General features: G+C 42.7%; 1 protein-coding gene across 3 annotated transcripts in view; it reads right to left on the bottom strand.

Annotated features, from left to right (window-relative positions):
* Positions 1-21,538, bottom strand: part of FAM120A (family with sequence similarity 120 member A) — a 119,936-nt gene that overhangs the window by 58,925 nt on the left and 39,473 nt on the right. For all 3 annotated transcript variants that reach the window (XM_048858012.2, XM_048858013.2, XM_048858011.2), the window contains exons 5-9: positions 20,916-21,012; positions 19,022-19,119; positions 18,431-18,714; positions 12,868-12,955; positions 4,815-5,039 (exon numbers count right to left, since the gene is read on the bottom strand). In XM_048858012.2, the coding sequence (XP_048713969.1) occupies positions 4,815-5,039; positions 12,868-12,955; positions 18,431-18,714; positions 19,022-19,119; positions 20,916-21,012 (792 nt within the window). The remainder of the gene's footprint in view (positions 1-4,814; positions 5,040-12,867; positions 12,956-18,430; positions 18,715-19,021; positions 19,120-20,915; positions 21,013-21,538) is intronic.

Raw genomic sequence — 21,538 nt, 5'->3', positions numbered from 1 at the left:
GTGGAATATGCCTTCCGACTGAACAAGCCCAATTTCGTTGGGTCCTTTGCCTTGGGCGTAGAACTTGCCTATGTTTGGCGATCCCTTTTGTTGGTGGCCACTATACCCAGGGAAGCGTGTGAGAAAAGGAATTCGTATTCTTTGTCCAGTACAAAATATTTTCACTCTGTGCACTTTGCTGTCAGGAAGGAGAGAGGCAAGGGTGTGCAATAGGGCCTTGATCAGATCCATGACGGCTTCATGTAGTGGTAGTGCTAGAGGGGCAGCCTAAGAGACTATGTGTTGCCTCCTTGACCATTTCCACTTGGACCCCCAAGTTTGAGGCTACACACTTTAACAAGTCCTGGTATGCCTTGTGGTAGTCTTCTGGCGGGGAGACACCCAGTGTCAATATAGCCTTGTCCAGAAAGGAGGATGAGGCATCTAAAAACAGGCTGAGACGCCTCCGTTGGTTTACCAGCATGCACAAGAGCCTGCAGGGCTTCCTTTTGAGGCTCTGTGCCATGCTCGGTACCAGAGTCTGGATCCAGAGTCTCTCGGTGCAGTACTGGGGGAGCCCTAGCCTCCAAGACAACGGAATATGAGCACTTTGAGGGAGTGCCCTGTGGTGGGGGAAACCAAAACAGTTCCAAAAGGGCCACTGCAAAGCTGCCGGTCCCCAGTGGCCAAGCATTTGGAGGTACCACTGAACTTGGGGCTGTGTTGGAATGGAAACGGCTTAGGGGAGCAGCAAGGTCACCCGTGCTGATGAGGGGAATACAATCCCACCTCTGAGAACAACAAGCTGTAATGCAGAGACCAGGGGGGTGCCATACCTCTCGGTACTGGAGAAGGTCACCGAGGTTAGATCTTGAGGCTGTCAACGAGGGTTTTCCCCTAGATGGCAGCCTCGGCACTGGGCGAGGTCCTGCTGATAATACTCTGCTGCTCGGTGGCACCAGCGGTGCCGAATCTTGACCCTCGGGGGCCACCAGTACCAGTAGGGTAAGAAGGTCCCTGGCTGCTACAAAAGCCTTGGGGGTCGACGTCACCGCAAACAGACGGGAACACTGTCAGCCTTGAGGATGCGGCTCCTATGCAGGTGTCAGAGGAGCTTGCAGTAGCACCAGAGTTGCAGGCACCTGATGATGTGGTGCCAGGGCTGAAGAGCAGCCCAACACTGGTCTTGTTCTCTTTCTCTCTCTCTCTCCTTTTACTTTTGGCACCGGGGACTGGCTCTTCCCAGGTGCCAAAGAAGAAGCACCACAAGCAACAAGAGAAGAGGATCGGTGCTGAGAGTCACGAGCTGTTGGAGGAGTGCTCTGTACCAAGGCTGGGGTGCTTGGTGCCGAGTACAAGTCTTAAGGTTGCCCTCACGAGGAGGGCCTTCAGTCATGCAACTTAGTCCTTCTTGGTTTGGGGTCTAAAATCCCTGCAGATTTGGCAGCAGTCTTTCCTATGAGCATCCCCTAAGCACTTGAGACAGCTCAAATGTGGGTTGCTCAAAGGCACAGACTTACTACATGAGGTGCAGGGCTAGAAACCTGGCGACTGAAGCATGCCCCAGCACCGGGGAAGCGGACAACCCCGCTAAACTAAGCTTGGAGGTGTCAAACTACCTAAGGACTAAAAACTACTAAAAAACTACTCAATAACTAATTCCTAAGTACTAAACAACAACTATTTACACTAAAAACTGGAGAAAACCACCAGAAGATAAACTGTCTGAGCAATGAAGGGTTCCAGCGACCATCATGGGTGGTGAGAAGGAACTGAAGGGGGAGTGGGGTCAGCAGGGTCCTTTATACCGGCGCTATGAGAATATGGCACCAGAAGGCGCTGGAGCTGATCCAACGGATACCGCTGGAGAGAAAAATTCCAGCAACTGTGCTCGGCACATGCACACACCTACATTGGAATAGACATGTGCAGGCACTTGAAGAATAAAGAACCATTTGCAAATTCTTCAAGGAGATGGTCTCAGACATCCTGATTAACAAGAAGTATCGCTGTAGGAGATCTGGGCAGGAAGCAGGTAGCTGCTTTTTCCTCTCCCTATATCACTCATCCAGACAACAAGAGTTGTTGCAATTGTGTCAGACCAAAAACTAACAAAAAGTGCATCAAAAGTACAAAATCACAGACATCAAAAGCCTCAAATGAAGTCACTGTAGGTAAATAATGTCATCAGTCAATATATTATTATTCCTGGGGGAATTCGGTGCTGCTGCACAATGCAGAATTTTGCAGAAATTAACACTGTGCACGTAGAATGGCTCACGAAAGCTCATGCTCAAATAAATTGGTTAGTCTCTAAGGTGCCACAAGTACTCCTTTTCTCTTTCCTGCACAGAAATGGGCTGCAGTGCTGCCAGCCACCACTAGGGGCCCCTGGGCCCAGCAGAGCCCAGCTAGCACAATGAAGACACTGCTGGGGGTAGGGAGCGGGAGCTAGAGCAGTGGTTCCCAAACTGGGGTTCGCAAACCCCTGGGGGTTCGCAGAACGTTACAGGGGTTCACCAGAAAAATTTCACTAATGGCAGCCAAAGGACCCCGGGCATTGGAGGCAGCAGGTGGGACCCGGTTGCAGGGCAGACCGCCCAAGTCCCAGGGAGAGCGAGGCAGGGCAGTTGGGGCCGGCAGCTCGAGCCCTGCCCCTGTCATCAGGGGAGCCGGCAGCCCAAACCCCAGTGCTCTGTGTGGGGCTGGCTCCCCGAGCCCCAAGGAGAGCAGGGCTGGGCAGTTGGGGCCGGCAGCTCGAGCCCTGCCCCTGTCATCAGGGGAGCCGGCAGCCCAAACCCCAGCGCTCTGCATGGGGCTGGCTGCCCGAGCCCCAGGGAGAGTGGGACAGGGCAGCTGGGGCCAGCAGCCCAAGCCCTGGTGGTCAGCGGGACCTGCAGCCCAAGCTCAGTGGAGCTCAGTTTACCGGGGCAGTCAACAGGGTCCAGAAGCAGGAGTCCCACGGAGTGCGGAGTAAATTTAAACTTAAATCCCTGGAAATATTCATTTTTAGGAGGGGGTTCACAAGATTTCACAATTTAGTGAAAGGGGTTCGAGGGCTGTTAAAGTTTGGGAACCACTGAGCTGGAGGGTTCCTGGCAGCTGCAGTTCCCAGCATGCCCTGAGGGAAGGAGAGGGCGGTGCACAGGAAACTCCGTGCAAGCCTTGGACCGAGCATCAGGCTGTTTCCCCCTCTGGATCCATGGGCTCAGGAGGGAAGGGGGAGCAGGTATCTGGGGTTGGGGGGAGGGGAGGGTACAGCTGCGCTCTGTGGGTGGGGGCACGGGTATCTGGACTAGGGAGGCTCGGGGGGGGGGGGGTTGTAGGTGTCTGGCTCCGCGGCTTGGCTGGGGGGTGGGAGTGGACTAAGGGGCAGAGAAACAGAAACTGGGTTGTCATAGGGGTTTCTTTAACTCTCTATTCCTGGGGGAATTTTTGTGTCTGTATTGTTACAGACATACTTGCTGACAAGTATTTAATTATAAATTACCAAAATAATTGAAACTGTGTGATTATGTAGTGTTATTTTGACAAATAAAATTTGCAGAATTTTAAAATATTGTGCACAGATTTTTTAATATTGTGTGCAGAATGTTTAATTTTTTGGCACAGACTTAAATTTTTTTAGCGCAGAATGCCCCCCAAGAATAATATTATCTATATTGCTATTGCACAGAGGAATCCCAGCCCCATTGGGCTAGGCACTGTATAAACATACCAAAGAGTCTGTCCAGGCCTCAAAGAGAGCATGGCATGTACATCTGCAAATTAAATAACATTTTGGCTTTAAGGATATCAATGAGAATAATATAATATGGTTTAACGATCCAGTGACTGGACTTATTGCTGCCACAACTGTTGTGGATGGAACTACAAGAGGCATTAAGCTGCTCTGAGGAGGAGTTATGAGAAGATGAGACAGGGTCAGAAGAATCAAGTTGTAGGATCTTCTCAGCCTGCACTTAGAGGGAGGTTTGGATTGAATCTTGTCCTCTGAATCTATACTAAGCAAAACCAAAGACTTGTGCCAAGGGCATCATTGCATCCTAATGACTGAGAGATAGTGCTGACCTCTGATAGTTGCAAAACACACAGCTTTGGGAAATCCCATTAAAACTACACTGAATCAACTGGCATTGACACAGCCTCTTTGTAGTAAGATGAGGAACTCTCCTCCATTGCCATGGAAGATTTGCTCTCCAAGGCCATCCAGAGAGATTTCTGTTGGACTTAGTGAGCAGAGCAGGGATGTTCAAGTGATCTCCCTAAGACCTGTCTGCTTGCCATGTATTTGCTGGGCATTCAAGATAGCAATCATGTTAATCCATAATGAAAATTTTATGGCCACACCTGGAGGAATTTCTTAAAGCTGCTGGGCTGTTTCTCTTCAGATACACCAAGAGAAACAGAAACAGTGAGTGGAACAAGAGAGCCAGACAACAAACACATCAATATAAATATCTAAACGATTCTGAAACAGGTAATGTCAGAGAAAGACTGGCAGAGGTGCCAAAGCCTCAAGAAGCACCACACACACCAAACTTTTTTAAAATAGAAAAGGAAAAAAATAGAGAAAATTCAGGGGGAAAAAATCAGCTATTTTGTGAGTAAGCAGTTTTAACAATGAGAGTCAGACACCTGTTGTGCAATTCACTCCCAGAGCTACTGTCTGGAGCTTCTTTTTCACCAATGGTTAGAAGTGTTAATAGGCCAGAGCTTAGATCTAAGCAGGAGCAAGTATGCATCACCCCTGATGATACTGTCTGGTCAGGTGTTTAGGTATGGATACTTTTACAGAATCACTGTTTCACAATACATGAGTTTTAGAGTCATACCTTGGTTAGGACATGAAAGATGTAGGGATACATTAATCCCTTCTTGTGCCTGTGTTCTGCCACTCTTAATACTTCAGGTGCTACAGGAGGCAATGGAGGGGTGGTAATATCCATATGGTTCCTGGTGGGCATTGACAACAGACATGGGATTTGTGGACTACTGGTTTGATTCCCTTTGACTTCGGCTGCCTGGCTTCCTGAAGAGGCAGTCGAGGAACCTTCTGCCTGTAATACATCATACGAAAGAAAATATTCTTTTATTGGTTACATAGAAAAATAAACTTGTACATTAACAGAAAAAAAGGCACGTTACACATCTCTCCCTGCACCCACAATGGGAACTTAAAATTCATAACTTTGTTAGACACTAAAAATAATGGCCTTAATAAAGGCAACAGATTAATGGCTTATTACAACAAGCTGTAACCCTTTTTTGGCCTATGACTGCAGAGGTATTAACAGGCCACTTTACCTTGAATGGTCTCGCAGAATGTGTTAACTATTCACGCTAAACCATCTGTTTCACCTCTAATTTAGCTGTGACACTCTGGGTATGTCAACATAGCAGTGTAACTCAGTCTCAAGGGGTTATTCCATTGCTGTGTAAACTTCCAAGCTCCAAGGTCTTAGACTCCAGACCCCAGCCCAGAAGTCTACAAAGCAATGAAATAGCCCTGCGAGCCCAAGTCGGCTGACACGGGCCAGCCTCAGGTTTTTCTTTGCTGTGTAGACATACTCTCTGGGGCCTGATCTACACTTGAAAATTAAGTCTGTTTAACTACATTGGTCAAGTGTGTGAAACATCCATACCCGAGCGATATAGGTAAGGTGACTCAAGTCCCTGTAAAAGCAACGAAGAGTCCTTGTGGCACCTTAGAGACTAACAAATTTATTTGGGCATAAGCTTTCGTGGGCTAGAACCCATTTCATCAGAGGCATGGAGTGGAAGGTGTCAGTATTCCATCTGTCCCACTGCCCCTTGTGTCGTACCATGCCGTGCACCTTCTCTCATACGGGCATACCACGCTTATTCCAATTATTGTTCCAGACTTCCCATTACAGTGGGCCCAAGAAGGTTGGGTCGTGGTTGTCTAGTACACTGAGGGGGAGGGCTTACCACATTACTTATAGGTTATAATTAGTGGCTGTTCTCTAGGGGGTTGTGCCCCCCGTGATCATTTCCATATGCAACGTAACACAAATACAGTTAACAATACACCAGCTGCTATGATAATCCACAGCAACACAGAGTCCTGACCACTGCAGTATGGTCCAACATCCTGGCCAACACCAAAACCACTGCTTCTCCTCCTTTGTTAGGGTTAAAATTTTGTCAGCGCCATCCTGTAGTGTGTATTGTAAGTGTGTCCAACTGTTGGTGCTTGCAGCAAGTTGCTCTTGTAATCATTGTGTACTCTTGTACATATTGTGCGTCCACTGAACATCCACAGTGAAATCTGGTATTGTCTAAACCAATTCAACTATTTGGTAATGCATAGGGTAGTAGGTGCTGGTTCGATTGTTTACAACAATTAAGTCCACTGATCCATTGGTGTACCATAGTCCAGGTGGCAGTGTATAGAAGTTCATAATTTCGCCTCCCAGTGTTATGTTGCAGGATTACACACATTCCCAACAGAATATACCGTACTCCATATACACTACCCTTAAATGCCCCCCTTTGCAATAGGCCATTGATCCTGCTCCTCCATAGTCATAGGAGAGGGGCACATCCATATTCCTCCTCTGGATATATAACTGATGAAGTGGGTTCTAGCCCACAAAAGCTTATGCCCAAATAAATCTGTTAGTCTCTAAGGTGCCACAAGGACTCCTCATTGTTTTTGCTGATACAGACTAACATGGCTACCACTCTAAGTCCCTGTGTCGACAGTGCTAGGTTGACAGAAGAAACCTAGTTACCTCCTGGTGGGGAGGTGGATTACCTTTGCCAACAGGAGAACCCCTCCTGTTGGTATAGGTGGTGTCTACACTGAAGCACAGCAGCAGTGCAGCTGTGCCACTGTAGCATTTTAAGTGTAGACAAGCCCTGAGTACCTTTCCCAGACCTGACGAAGAGCTCTGTGTAGCTTGAAAACTTTGGCTTGTCTACATTTGAAATGCTATAGCTGTCTCTTTCTCCAACAGAAGTCAGTCCAATAGAATATATTACATCACCCACCTTGTCCAACAAATGAAAACATTCATTTTTTTTTGACTATATAAAAGTGTGAACATGTAGAATGGATTACCCAAAGGCAGCTACAGAAGCTGCAAACATGAGCAGTGTAAAGTACCACACTTATGATACATCTACACTTACAGCCATATGTAGAGTACAGACAACACATGCCAAGCTAGCATGGGTACGAACAGCAGTGTAGACAGTGAGGCATGGCTTAGGCAGGTAGAGTAGAGCACCCTACATGCCTGAACCCCCAAGACACTATTTTTAGCAGTATAGTGTTCCGCTGCCTCTCTTCTGCCAGAGCCTTTCCCTGCCACAGTGAAAGGCTCCTGGAGCAGGGAGTTACCAGAGCTTTTCCCTGCTGCCTGAGCCTTTCACTGCGACACCTAGCTATATGTGTAGTGCATGTATTGTAACTGCTGCCACAAGTGTAGACACAGCCTTCGGAAGAAATAAACACACAACTACAAAATGAGGAATAATTGTCTAGACAGTACTGTTGAAAAGAATCTAGGAGTTATAGTTGACTCACATCCACAACATGATGCAATTGCGAAAAAGGCTAATATCATTCTGGGGTGTATTAACAGAAGTATCATATGTAAACTTCAGGAGGTAATTGCTCTGCTGTCCTTGGTACTGGTGAGGCCTCAGCTGGAGTACTGTGTCCAATTCTGAGCACCACACTTTTAAGAAAGATGTGGACAAATTTGAGAGAGTCCAGAGGAGAGCAACAAAAGTGATAAACGGTTTAGAAAACCTGACCTATGGAGAAAGGTAAAACAACTGGGCATATTTAGTCCTGAGAAAATAGGACTGAAGGGGAACCTGATAAAAGTCTTCAAATATGTTAAGAGCTGTTAAAAAGAGGGCTGAAATCAATGTCACTTAAGGCAGGACATGAAGTAATGGACTCAGCTAGGGAGATTTAGGTTGGATATTAGGAAATATTTTCTAACTATAAAAATAGTTAAGTTCTGGAATAGGCTGCCAAGGGAGGTTATGGAATCCATATCATTGGAGGTTTTTAAGAACAGCTTAGGTAAAGACGTGCCAGGGATCGTCCACATATAACTTGGTCCTGTCTCAGTGCAGGGGGCTGGACTGGATGACCTCTTGAGGTCCCTTCCACCCTACTTTTCTAGCATTTTATATTCACAAGTGAATCAAAATTATAACCGTAACAGAATGCTGAAAATAAAATCTTCCTATTCTGTGGTTACTCTAGATGTTGTTTCCCTGCAAATAACCATTATTAAAAACAAAATATCATATTCAAGTCATCGTGCAGTTTAAATTTTTAACTGTTCATCATATTAAAAAAGTAGTAATTTCTCTTTACATTAATATTTTCTCAGTATAGGAATAACAACCTCTGATAAACATTTCTGGGGAGTTACTGACTAGTTGGGCAAAGGCAAAACAAAGGGCCTTCAACTCCAGCCTGGGAAAAAAAACTAGGGGGGAGGGGGAAGGAAAATAAAAACAAAACCGTCCCCTGTTCATTTCTTGAACAAAATGGGGAAACATACAAGCATCAGACACATACGGTGATTTGATCTTGAGGGGCCTATGTTTTTTTCCCCATTATGAATGAAATTATGTTCTTTGTGTTAAGAGGACTGCACAAGATTTTTGCTACCTCTTCTGGTTAAGAGTTGCTAGTATAGCATTCAATTTTGTTACTAGAAATTCAATTCAATATTATGATTTACAGCCAAAAGTGACATACTGTTGGACTTATCCAACAATGAAAAAGTACTTGGATAACTGCTTTCAGAGATACTTAAAAGTAAAAGCAGAGAAACCCACAAAAATCTCACTAACAACAATCTGGTCATCTCTCAATTTAGGAGGACACCGTAAATCATATTTTCATCTGAATTTGATTACTACTACTATTACAAGTAATTCCTATGTTGCTGTAACTGAAAGACTAAAGTTTGTTAACTTTGTGCTTGTGACAGCATTTTATTATTAATCAGTTTCACGGTTTTGCAGATGTGAGCATCCCTTCACACATAGAAAGGTGTGCAGGGCCCCCACCATGTTTGAGGTAATTCCAGGTACACCCATCAGATCTTTCTAAATATCAAAAGGGAAGCAGACAAATCCTTATTTAAAAAATTAAGGATTTTTTATTTTAAAGAAGTCAAAGCACACTATTCAAAAAGGGGTTCTCTCAGAACATGGCATTTCAAAAAAAAAAATCAAGTGGGCATTACCCCTTTCAGATTACTTTATACCACTTGTAATCCAGATTTAGATTTATTTATTTATTCAAAACAGAGGTTAGATACAAAAGGAATGGTTAGAACAAAACAGTCTGTGATAGCAAAACATTTTATATCTGACAGCTATTGCTTGAAAAAAGTACTAAGTACACTTAGCACCAAAGTGTCATATTTATGGTATATTTTTATTTAGATTTAATTATTGTAAACAGATTCCTATCCCCAATTCTAGTGGCTCTAAGAATGAATTTAAAAGATGCTGAAAAGGCACTATAAATAAGAATTTACAAAACACTGTGCTGCTATTAAAGGAGGAAAAATCTAGTTTAAAAAGTGTACCACCACAAGACTCTCATGTAGTTGCACTATCTAGATTATTTCCAGGCTGAATAAAAATTGGATTAGAAAATTTTAAAAATCTGATTTTTTTGAAGTTAAATACAGATTTTTTTAAAAATAAATTTGACACTGACAACCTATGTTAACGCCTAAACTTAGAATTTATTAAAAACATTTCCATTAAATACAAAAATATTGAGTACATATTTGCTGATAAGTTCCAAAGAAAGTAACACCACTGAACTGGTGGAAGTCAGTGGCTTACAACTGGAACCAGAGTTTGTTGAAGTATTAAACCAGCTTTTGACAGCTGTAGTCTCTCTGCACCTGCAGAAGAGACTATCTTCTTCATTTCAGCTTATTCAGCTAGTTCAGCTCAATGACCAGTTCGATCAAAGTTTAGAAACCAATTGGAAATAGAAAAAGAAGGAAAGTTGATTTTCCTCTCCCCATCTATGAATAAAAACTAGGTGTGAAAGGATTAAATCTACTAGTTCTAAAGTCTTGATGACATTGTTACCAGAAATAATCAGTTCAATTCAATACCTAGAGATAATACTTCCTCTTTTAATGAATCAGTTTTAAATGCAAGACATGTTTTTGATAAACACTTTTCCCCTCTGTGTCCAGCAGTTAAGGTAGTTTTATTTAATACAAATATTAAAATGTGGTTTTGTCCATTTTTAACTGAATATGAATGTCCATCCAGGTAGAGCTTGACAAACATCACAAGTAAAAAATTAATCTAATAAATAAGAAATGCGTCATTCCCCATTTTCTAACATAGTAAGCAATGTAAAAATTAAGAATCTGAATACATGTAAATTAAGCTACAGAGTTGCTTAAATAAATGTGTATAGACATAATATGTCCTCCTGGTTACCAAAAAGCAGCACCAAATTAAGCATACAGGCTATATTTAGTTGCAAGCCAATATGTTTTAATGGTTACCAACCTCTCTCAGGAAAATAACTAAAAAGTACAATTGCAATACATGATTAAAATCAGTGATTTAAATCAATCCACCTACATAATGCACCCAGCACTGCACACAACAAAATAGTATCCAAGAGACCACTAGTATCTCCACAGTTAGGAGGAGTATTATTGTTCGTATTTATTTGTATTACTGTATAACTAAAAGGCCTAACTGAGATGTGAAGCCCATTGTCCCAGGCACTGTACAAATGCATTGCGAGACAGTCCTCACTCCAACAGCTTGCAATTTAACTATATGAAACAAAGGATAAGAGAAAGGAATTATCATCATCAGGGTTGGTGCTAGCTTTCTGTTACAGGCCAGATTTTGAACTCCCTAAATGATCTACCTTAAACTTCACATACCACATCTGATTCCAATGTGAAACTCTTCTGGAAAGTTTGAACACACACAAAGTTTCAGAGGAACTAGACTTTAAAAATATATTTTCACCTTTCAAAGATTTTTCCAATATTTTGGCTACCTCTCTGTGAAATAAATATACCTACAAACTCCAGACTTGGCTTTTTCTATAGTGCTTAACAAATACAATTGCTTTTAACTGGTTTAAGGGTGGGTAAGGAAGCAATTACACATTTAAAATGGTTATCACAGAAACACGAAGTATACACTTTAAAATGTACATCGATATTATTGGCAAAAAGAAAAGGAGTACTTGTGGCACCTTAGAGACTAACCAATTTATTTGAGCATGAGCTTTCGTGAGCTACAGCTCACTTCATCAGATGCATACCGTGGAAACTGCAGCAGACTTTATATATACACAGAGAATATGAAACAATACCTCCTCCCACCCCACTGTCCTGCTGGTAATAGCTTATCTAAAGTGATCAACAGGTGGGCCATTTCCAGCACAAATCCAGGTTTTCTCACCCTCCACCCCCCCACACAAATTCACTCTCCTGCTGGTGCTAGCCCATCCAAAGTGACAACTCTTTACATAATCAAGTCGGGCTATTTCCTGCATAGATCCAGGTTTTCTCACATCCCCCCCACCCCCATACACACACAAACTCACTTTCCTGCTGGTAATAGCTCATCTAAACTGACCACTCTCCAAGTTTAAATCCAAGTTAAACCAGAACATCTGGGGGAGGGGGGGGGTAGGAAAAAACAAGAGGAAACAGGCTACCTGGAAACCTGTCATCGAGATTATTATATACATGTGTCCATTTGATTATCTACACACCAGTTTTCTGCATACTTTGCAAACTGTATGGCTTTATGGCCAAAATTGCAAATTGTGAATGGTCCACATGCAGATTGCTATCACATCAGGAGTGGCTTGCAGGGATAAGTATGGATGGGTGAGGTCTGTTTCTAGCTGTTATCAGGTTAGCACTATAAGGACACTATAAGGACACTATAAGGACTATAAGGTGTTATCTTACTGGAATTTCCAGATTAAGAACTTTTATTTTATTTTTTTGGGGGGAGGAGGGGAACTAACACATTCTCATAAGGATTTATAGCTAAGAAAATAGGGTCTTTCCACCATAACTCCAGACTTTGGTTTGGCTTTATTTTTATTATATTTTTTGCCTGAGAATAAATTAATGGCTAGCCTTCATCTCTATTATAACTTGGGTTTATACTGGAGGTATAAAACGTGTGCATTTTCACTGAAATGTAGTTGAAACTTGGCATGTCTGGCATGATGTCCTTCACATTGACATCGTTTTGGAATTTGCTTTTTACTAGCTCAATTTTAAATCAATGTTGAATTCTTAAAGTATTAACTGTACCATCCTTACATTAAGTAGTACTTTACTTTGAATAGTCCCATTCAAACTCATAGAACTATTTTACTATTCATTGTGAAATTCATCCCAGCCATTTGTAAAAGTAGAATCTCTAACTGGTAAGTAATAGTATTTTTTCCATCTTTGAATTCTCATACATAAATTGATAATAATGACTACACAGCTCTGAGTTGTGCATTTATGCCCTACCTTCAAACATCCATAATGGAACTGCTCTCAACAGATAAATATCCTGTAGATGCTACATTAAGACTACTAAAGGTATTCTTTCTGAAATCAACCCAGTATATTATCATGTATACGAAATGTGCAAAAATATCCAAGAACGACAGGGTAAGATAGTCTACTGAGTGTACAATTTTGTATGCATATAACATATTTTAAGCCATTTCTCACTGTAATTACAGTTTGCCTCTTTTTTTTCTTTTTTCTTTTTTTTTTTAAGTTCTCACAGGTGCTTTTGAAAGTTTTACCATATGCTTGTAAGGCTGTAGCAATAAATGTGGAGGTTTGGAACTTAAGATACTACCTTTGTTTGGTCTCCTGGATCTCCATGTGCTTGGTTTTCTGACTGGGTTCTTGTTTTTTCCCAACTCATTTTGTTCCCACTGACATGGCTGAATAAATACACAAAAAGAAAAACTACAGTATTTAGTGCAAAACGTAAGATGCATCTTAATAGCTTTATTAATAGTCAATGAGAATTTTTGTCAGTGAATGCTCTAATGTTAAAAGACACCACCTAAATTAGAAATGCCAATATACAGGAGTGTCTAGAAAGCAGTATAAAATTCCCATATTTATTAATGTTTGGATTGTAATTTTAAAAAAAACAACTTAAGATTCCTTTATAATTACAAGGACTAAATATTATCTCAACCATCCTTTACCTGCTCCTAAAAAACCTTCAATGACGGAGCTCCCACAACCTTCCAAAAGCTTTTCTAAAGATATCTATTGCTTCCCCCCTCTCCACAAGGCTTGTTACCCTGTCAAAGAAAGCTATAGGTTGATTTGACATCATTTGTTCTTGACAAATCCATGCTGTTACTGATCACCTTATCTTCTATTAACGTAGAAAACATCCTGAATCAAGTTCCAATGTCTGTCAATTTACCAATTAGCTTCCCACTTAAGAGACTGTCTCTAAACACAGTGATATCAGTGATATTGTCTTGACGCCAATTTCTAAATTCGTTCAGAATGTACTGCATAAAATAGCATTATTTTGAAAAACTAAAAAAAAAAAAAAGTCTAGTGTATGTATCTTGTTAACATAGATGTACCAATTTTATAAATTGAAAATTTTAATTGTGGATAATTCAGTAATTGTACATAATTCATTAAGCAAAGAAAGCATAATGTGGTTTACATATCCCCAGTGTGTGCCAACTACACCACAAAAAATAAAATTTAGAGTTCTTGCCATTAATTGCAGACATTCTCAGAATTTACTGCCATGAAGAGATGCATTCACAATTGTGTACTTAGCAACACAGATCTGAACTTCTAAAGGCATCTTTAGACTGAGGGTATGTCTACACTATGAAATTAGGTCGAATTTATAGAAGTGGATTTTTAGAAAGCAATTTTATACAGTCGATTGTGTGTGTCCCCACGAAGCGCATTAAGTCGGCGGAGTGAAGAGTCGGCAGAGTGCGTCCACAGTACCGACTTCCAAAGCCTTGCACTGTGGGTAGCTATCCCACAGTTCCTGCAGTCTCCGCCGCCACTGGAATTCTGGGTTAAGCTCCCAATGCCTGATGGGGCAAAAACATTGTCGCGGGTAGCTTTGGGTACTGTCATCAGTCACCCCTCCCGCCGTGAAAGCAACGGCAGACAATCATTTTGTGCCCTTTTTCCGTGCAGGCGCCATACTGCTTTCAGCAGACAGTGCAGTAGGTCTGCAAACTGTTGTCATCAAACGACCACTTCCGCTGCCATTCTGCTCTCCTGGTGGTCTCGCAGGGCTGCTTCCGCTGCAATGCTGCTCTTGTCTCGCCATACCACAGCAAGCGTGCAGCCCGCTCAGCTGTTGTGTCCTGGCAGCAGACAGTGCAGTAGGTCTGCAAAACTGGTCATCCAACCACCTACAACTCTGCTCCCCTGCAGACGCCATACCACGGCAAGTATGGAGCCAGCTCAGATCACCGCGGCAGTTACGAGCATTGTAAACACCTTGCGCATTATCATGCAGTATATGCAGAACCAGAACCTGCAAAACCAGGCAAGGAGGCGACGGCAGCACGGTGATGAGAGCGACGAGGACATGAACACAGACTTCTCTCAAAGCACGGGCCCCGGTAATTTGGCCATCCTGGTGGCAATGGGGCAGGCTCATGCCATGGAACGCCAATCCTAGGCCCGGGAAACAAGCACTGGTGGGACCGCACAGTGTTGTGGGTCTGGGACGATTCCCAATGGCTGCGAAACTTTCCCATGCAGAAGGGCACTTTCATGGAACTTTGTGACTTGCTTTCCCCTGCCCTGAAGGGCAAGAATACCAAGATGAGAGCAGCCCACACAGTTCACAAGAAGTGGCAATAGCCCTCTGGAAGCTTGCAATGCCAGACAGCTACCTGTCAGTTGGGAATCAATTTGGAGTGGGCAAATCTACTGTGGAGGCTGCAGTGATCCAAGTAGCCAATGCAATCACTGAGCTGCTGCTATCAAGGGTAGTGACTCTGGGAAACGTGCAGGTCACAGTGGATGGCTTTGCTGCAATGGGATTCCCTAACTGTGGTGGGGCGATAGATGGAACACATATCCCTATCTTGGGACTGGACCACCAGGGCAGCTGGTACATAAACCAAAAGGGGTACTTTTCAATGGTGCTGCAACCACTGGTGGATCACAAGGGACGTTTCACCAACATCAACGTGGGATGGCCGGGAAAGGTACATGAGGCTCGCATCTTCAGGAACTCTGGTCTGTATGAACAGCTGCAGCAAGGGACTTACTTTCCAGACCAGAAAATAACCGTTGGGGATGTTGAAATGCCTATAGTTATCCTTGGGGACCCAGCCTACCCTTTAATGCCATGGCTCATGAAGCCATACACAGGCACCCTGGACAGTAGTCAGGAGCTGTTCAACTATAGGCTGAGCAAGTGCAGAATGGTGGCAGAATGTGCATTTGAACATTTAAAAGGGCACTGGAGCAGTTTACTGACTCGGTTAGACCTCAGTGAAACCAATATTCCCATTGTAATTACTGCTTGATGTGTGCTCCACAATATCTGTGAGAGTAAGGAGGAGACGTTTATGGCTGGGTGGGAAGTTGAGGCAAATCGCCTGGCCGCTGATTACACGCAGCCAGACACCAGGGTGGTTAGAAGAACATAGCAGGGCACGCTGTGCATCAAAGAAGCTTTGAAAACCAATTTCATGGCTGACCAAGCTATGGTGTGACAGGTCTGTTTGTTTCTCCTCGATGAAAATCCGCCCCCTTGGTTCATTCTACTTCCCTGTAAGCCAACCGCCCTCCGCTCTCCCCTTCGATCACCGCTTGCAGAGGCAATCAAGTCACTGTTGTTTCAAATTCATGCATTCTTTATTAATTTGTCACACAAACAGGGGGGTAACTGCCAAGGTAGCCCGGGAGGGGTGTGGGAGGAGGGAAGCACCAGGTGGGGTGGGGGAGGACAAGGCCACACTGCCCTTCAAAACTTATTGAATGCCAACGTTCTGTTCCTTAGGCAGTCCTCTGGGGTGGAGTGGTTGCGTGCCCAGAGCCTCCCCCCTTCCCCCCCATGCGTTCTTGGGTGTCTGGGTGAGAAGGCTATGGAACCTGGGGAGGAGGGTGGTTGATTACAAACACCGGGACCACATGCTGCCATGCTTTCTTATGCAATGATTCCAGACTATGTGCTACTGGCCTACCGTGGTAAACTGTCCTACCATGGAGAACGTAATAAGGCTGCCCTCCCCAGAAACCTTTTGCAAAGGTTTCATTGAGATGTCCCTGGAGGATTTCCGCTCCATCCCCAGACATGTTAACAGACTTTTCCAGTAGCTGTACTGGCCGTGAATGCATCCCAAGTCTTCAGGGCAAATTAATCATTAAACACGCTTGCTTTTAAACTGTGTATTATATTTACAAAGGTACACTCACCAGAGGTGCCTTCTCCGCCTTCAAGGTCCGGGAGCCTGGGTTGGGAGGGTACTGTCTCCAGGGTGATAAACAGTTCCTGGCTGTCGGGGAGAACGGTTTCTCCATTTGCCTGGTGTGCACTATCGTCTTCCTCGTCCCCAAAATCCTCATCCCTGTTGCATGAGACTCCCTTGCAGGAGTCCATGTACAGGTGTGGGGTAGTTGTAGGGGCACCCCTTAGAATGGCATGCAGCTCATCATAGAAGCGGCATGTCTGGGGCTCTGACCCCGAGTGGGCATTTGCCTCTTGGGTTTTTTGGTAGGTTTGCCTGAGCTCCTTAAGTTTCATACAGTACTGCTGTGGGTCCTTGTTATAGCCTCTGTCCTTCATGCCCTTGGAGATTTTTCAAACATTTTGGCATTTCGTCTTTTGGAATGGAGTTCTGATTTGTCTCCCCACACAGCGATCAGATCCAGTACCTCCCACTGGGTCCATGCTGGAGCTCTTTTGCGATTCTGGGACTCCATGGTCACCTCTGCTGTTGAGATCTGCACGATCACCTGTGCTGATCAGCTTGCCACGCTGGCCAAACAGGAAATGAAATTCAAAAGTTCCCAGGGCTTTTCCTGTCTACCTGACTAGTGAATCCGAGTTGAGAGTGCTATCCAGAGCGGTCACAATGGAGCACTGTGGGATAGCTCCCGGAGGCCAATACTGTTGAATTGCGTCCACACTAACCCAAATTCAACCCAGCGATGTCGATTTCAGTGCTAATCCCCTCCTCGGGGAGGAGTACAGAAATCGATTTTAAGAGCCCATTAAGTCGACAAAAATGGCTTCGTTGTGTGGACGGGTGCAGGGTTAAATCAATCTAATGCTGTAAATTCGACCTAAACTCATAGTGTAGACCAGGGCTGAGTAGGGTCATGTGCCATGGTGCACGCAACAGGTCTACATCTATTTAAGGTTACATGCAGATAGTCCCCCATCAAATCTCCTGTTGGAAATCAGTAAGCAGTAATGACAAATACTCCACAACTCTCTTACCAAAATGGACATATGATCCAGTACAGTGGTTCTCTACCTTTTTCTTTCTGAGGCTCCCTCCGCCCATGCTATAAAACCTCCACAGCCCACCTGTGGCACAACAACTGATGTTCTGCATATAAAAGCCAGGGCCAGTGTTAGGGGGTAGCGAACAGGGCAATTGTTTGGGGCCCCATGAAGCTAAGCTGCTCAGGCTTCGGTCCCAGATGGTGGGGCGCAGAGCCTCAGGCTTCAGCCCTATGCAGTGGAGCTTCAGCTTTCTGCCCTGGACTGCAGTGAGTCTGATGCTGGCCCTGCTTGACGGACCCCTTGAAACCTGCTCGCGGCCCAGATGAGAACCAACGATCTAGTATAAACCTGAACGTATGAATTATTCTGAATTACCTTTTCACTCCAAGAAAGGGGTAAGGCAGAATGGTAGGGCAGAACAAGGAAGTTTTTAGCGCTACTCTCTGTGCTGTATCTGTTCTGTTGATGAGGGCCATCAGTCACTTTCTAGAATTGTTAATCCTTGCATAAACACTAAACTTCACTGCATGACTACATTTTCCCAAAGTTATAAAAGTGCAAAAACTGCAAGTTGAGCAGGTTTTATATTTTTATCTATTAGAACTCTAATATATAATGCTGTGGAGTGTTTTTCCACTGTGGAGTTGAAGAGAGGAGGTTCTCATTTATCAAGATCTCACAATGCATCATTCTTCTTAGGGAACAATGAAAAAGCGTAGGGTAAAAAAAACCTGCTGGTAGTGTGGGGTTTGTTTTGTTTTGTTTTTTTCTTTTTAGAAAAATGGCTAGAGTACATAGATGTATTGGCAGCCACAGTGACCCAGCAAAGTACAACTTTTCTGTCAGTAACCTGTACTCACAGGATATTGAAAAAGGTTCTGCTCATGAATAAGTATTTCAAAATATGTACGGTGTTACTGAAATTATCTCATCCATTACTTACTTCACAGCACCTCCATTGCCTTCATCATTGTCAGAGGAAGATGATGTAGAAGAAGCAGGAAAATAGGTTGAATCCACATGATTGGGGCTCCCACTCTGAGCTGGGTTTATTGGAGAGGACCGTTCATACAATGGAGTATGTTTTCCTTCATGAGGAATGTTACTGTAGTTGTTCTGCTCAGAAAGACTTTTCCCACCTGCTTCCAAGGTGATGGCTGGCTCAGAGAGATTATATGGGTATGGACCCGGACCTTGGGCTCCACCCTGACTGGACATCTGTGGGGCCTAATGTAATTTTTTTTTAAAACAAAGGTAACAACAAAAAGATTGATGTTATAATATGAATTTGGTTATTTAAATAGACTTTTTTTTTTTTTTTTTAAACATATGAGTTCAGCCTTCCAGACCCTTCATGAGAAATGCTTTCATTGGAGTCTGCCGAGTCACTGTAGTTACAAGATGAGTTTGATCAATCAACTCTGGTTGTGGAAAGCAGGCTAGGTTTTTAATCTTCTTACCTAGATTTTCATGCATCTAGCAGACCACATTTCTAATAGTTATTAAGTCAAGAAAAGCAGAAGAAAATACTTGCCACAGGTTTTGCTTGTAGAGAGGTCTGTGGAATGTTGAGCATCTGAGAAGGAACATATGGTGGCACTATCCCAGGCATCCCAAACTGATTTGGTCTGGCTGTTTAATTAGCAAATTGGGAAAAGGGGTGGAAATAAAAATGGGAAAAAACACGATAGTACTCATTTTATATACTCATCCCCACACATGCAATCTGGTCAAAACGCAGTTGTCCAATGTGTATTTTAAGTAACTAATCTATATGTTAAAAAAATCAAACCTCACTGAGTTTTACACCTGACCTTGTTATTTTATTTATTTATATATTTTGCCCTTACAGTTTATTTGTTCTTGTTTTATTCCCGTGTCTATTTTTACCATCCTGAGCTCATTTCTGTTTTTTTACTATATAATTCTCTCTGCAACTCTGCAGTTTGTCAAGTCAATTTTAACTTGTTTTGGTTTCTCTCCATTTTGATTCCATTTCTCTCTCTTCATTATTCTGCCTACTTTTATTCTCCAAATCCCATCATATCTAGAACTTAATCCACATGACCCTTCAGTGAAAGTGGCTTGACATTCTCAACATATTGCATTTCCACTAGAATACAGCAGAAGTAGTGGAACTTCAAGTTTTAAGTTTCTAGACACTAACTGTAAGAATATTGGTTGTCCAACAAGCATTCAAAAGAGCAAAAACACTGTCGGCCCGTAGCAGCATGCTGTCTCTGTCAAGAAGAAACAATCTTATTTACATCTTCCTCAAAAGGATGCAAGGTAGATTAGTATACTGTAATATGAAAACTATCTGGAGATCACCTGCTTCCTCTCCTTAGAGCTTCCCTTACTCTCACTACCTTCCCTCCATACCAACCTGGGCTTGCAACCTACCCAACGTGCATTGGTTAATTAGGGTTAGCAGAACAGGGAAATCAGTGATAATAACTGTAATTGTGAGTAGAGATGGCACCAACTGACAGACTGAAAAACACTCGGCTATTTTAACCCTAATGCAGGTCTCGGAGGACTTAAAATAGGGTCCGTTTCAAATGAGTTACTGCTCAGGAGCCCAACAGTGGCAAACAATAGGAGCCTAAAGGGGAGAGAAGTCCAAAAGTAATGGCAACCCAGAGAGCTGGATGGAGACCACAGTGCCAGGGTGTTAACTGCACAGGGAAGAAGGAATAAAGGTAGATAAATGGGGACAGAGCCAAGTCAGGGTTGCAAGGAAGAGTTGTAGTAGCATGTGACTGCCAACGCCACTCAACCTGCAGCACCAAGAGATAAAAAATGCACAACATATCTGAGCTCAAGTAACCTTCTGAGTACCTGACTCTGCAACCTTAACATACTTTTAATCTAGCCCTTTATTTATTACAAAGGATATACAGTAAGCTGGGAGGAAAATGTTTTCCAAGTTACTTCAATAGTTTGGTCACATTTAGTACTTGCATATTCAAGTTTTGGTGGTAACAGTTAACTTAAACTATGAACACCACATCTGTGAAACATGTAATTTCAGTGTTTTTATTTCCTCATGTATACAAAGGAAAAATCTCTCAGATAAAACTGGGGAGAAGCAAGAACTCTGTTTTGTGAAAAAAGTATAGTACACCTATTTTCCTGCTGAAGTTGCTGACCAGTTTTCACTTGTTAACTGTTTAAGTATCCTGAATTAGACACTGTTTAGGATGAAAGATAATTAGTGTTGTTGCTGTAATCAAAACTCAATTTGGGGAATGAGCTCAACCTATTTTAAAAGAAATGAAACCACTGCAGTGAATACTGGGTTTTTAAAGGTAATCTGATAAAAAAAAATAGAGGTAATGAATATAAAGACAACTTCCTCAACATCGCTATCTTTTATTTAGGATTATCTCAGTCAGTTTTCTTATAAACAGGCTTTTGTTACTTACCTAGGTAATGTGGTAGATGAAATGGCATAGGTTTATTAGTCGCTGAATAATATGCAACTGCTCTCTTAAATCGAGTAACTTTGTCTTCTGTTCTAGACTAAAATAAAAAGTAAAACAGGCTTCGTAAACAAATATACCCATGTGACCTATACATCATGGCATAATATTGTAACATGCTTATCTATGCTACATCATACAATAATAAATATAATATCTATGGATCAACAAATTAACATCTTACTATGGCACATTGGTACAGAGAATTATTTTTAATAAGCATCATGGTGATTGAGTGGATACAAGATCCACTTTTATTAACAATCACCATAGGAACAAAGCCTATTTAGAGCTTAGAAAAGCAAACTTTGTAAGTGTGGGCTCTTAATGACAATGAACGTAAATAAAGCTAAAAGGTAAGGTGGAAAGAATGTAGTGTCATCTCAGTAATCATGTACCCAACGATTAAGTGCAGACAGGAAAGTGGATTTCTTTTTAAAACTGCTGAAAACTAAGTTTTGGCAATCAAGACATATACACACACAAGAAATATGAACTTTATTTGTTTTCAACAAAGATCCACAACACAATTTTAGGTGAACCAAACCCATGTATTTTTGTGTTAG

This window comes from Caretta caretta, chromosome 7, assembly GCF_965140235.1.
Source record: "Caretta caretta isolate rCarCar2 chromosome 7, rCarCar1.hap1, whole genome shotgun sequence".
NCBI classification, from domain to species: domain Eukaryota; kingdom Metazoa; phylum Chordata; order Testudines; family Cheloniidae; genus Caretta; species Caretta caretta.
Note: the sequence above shows the minus strand (reverse complement) of the source record. Positions and strands in the feature narration are given on the sequence as shown.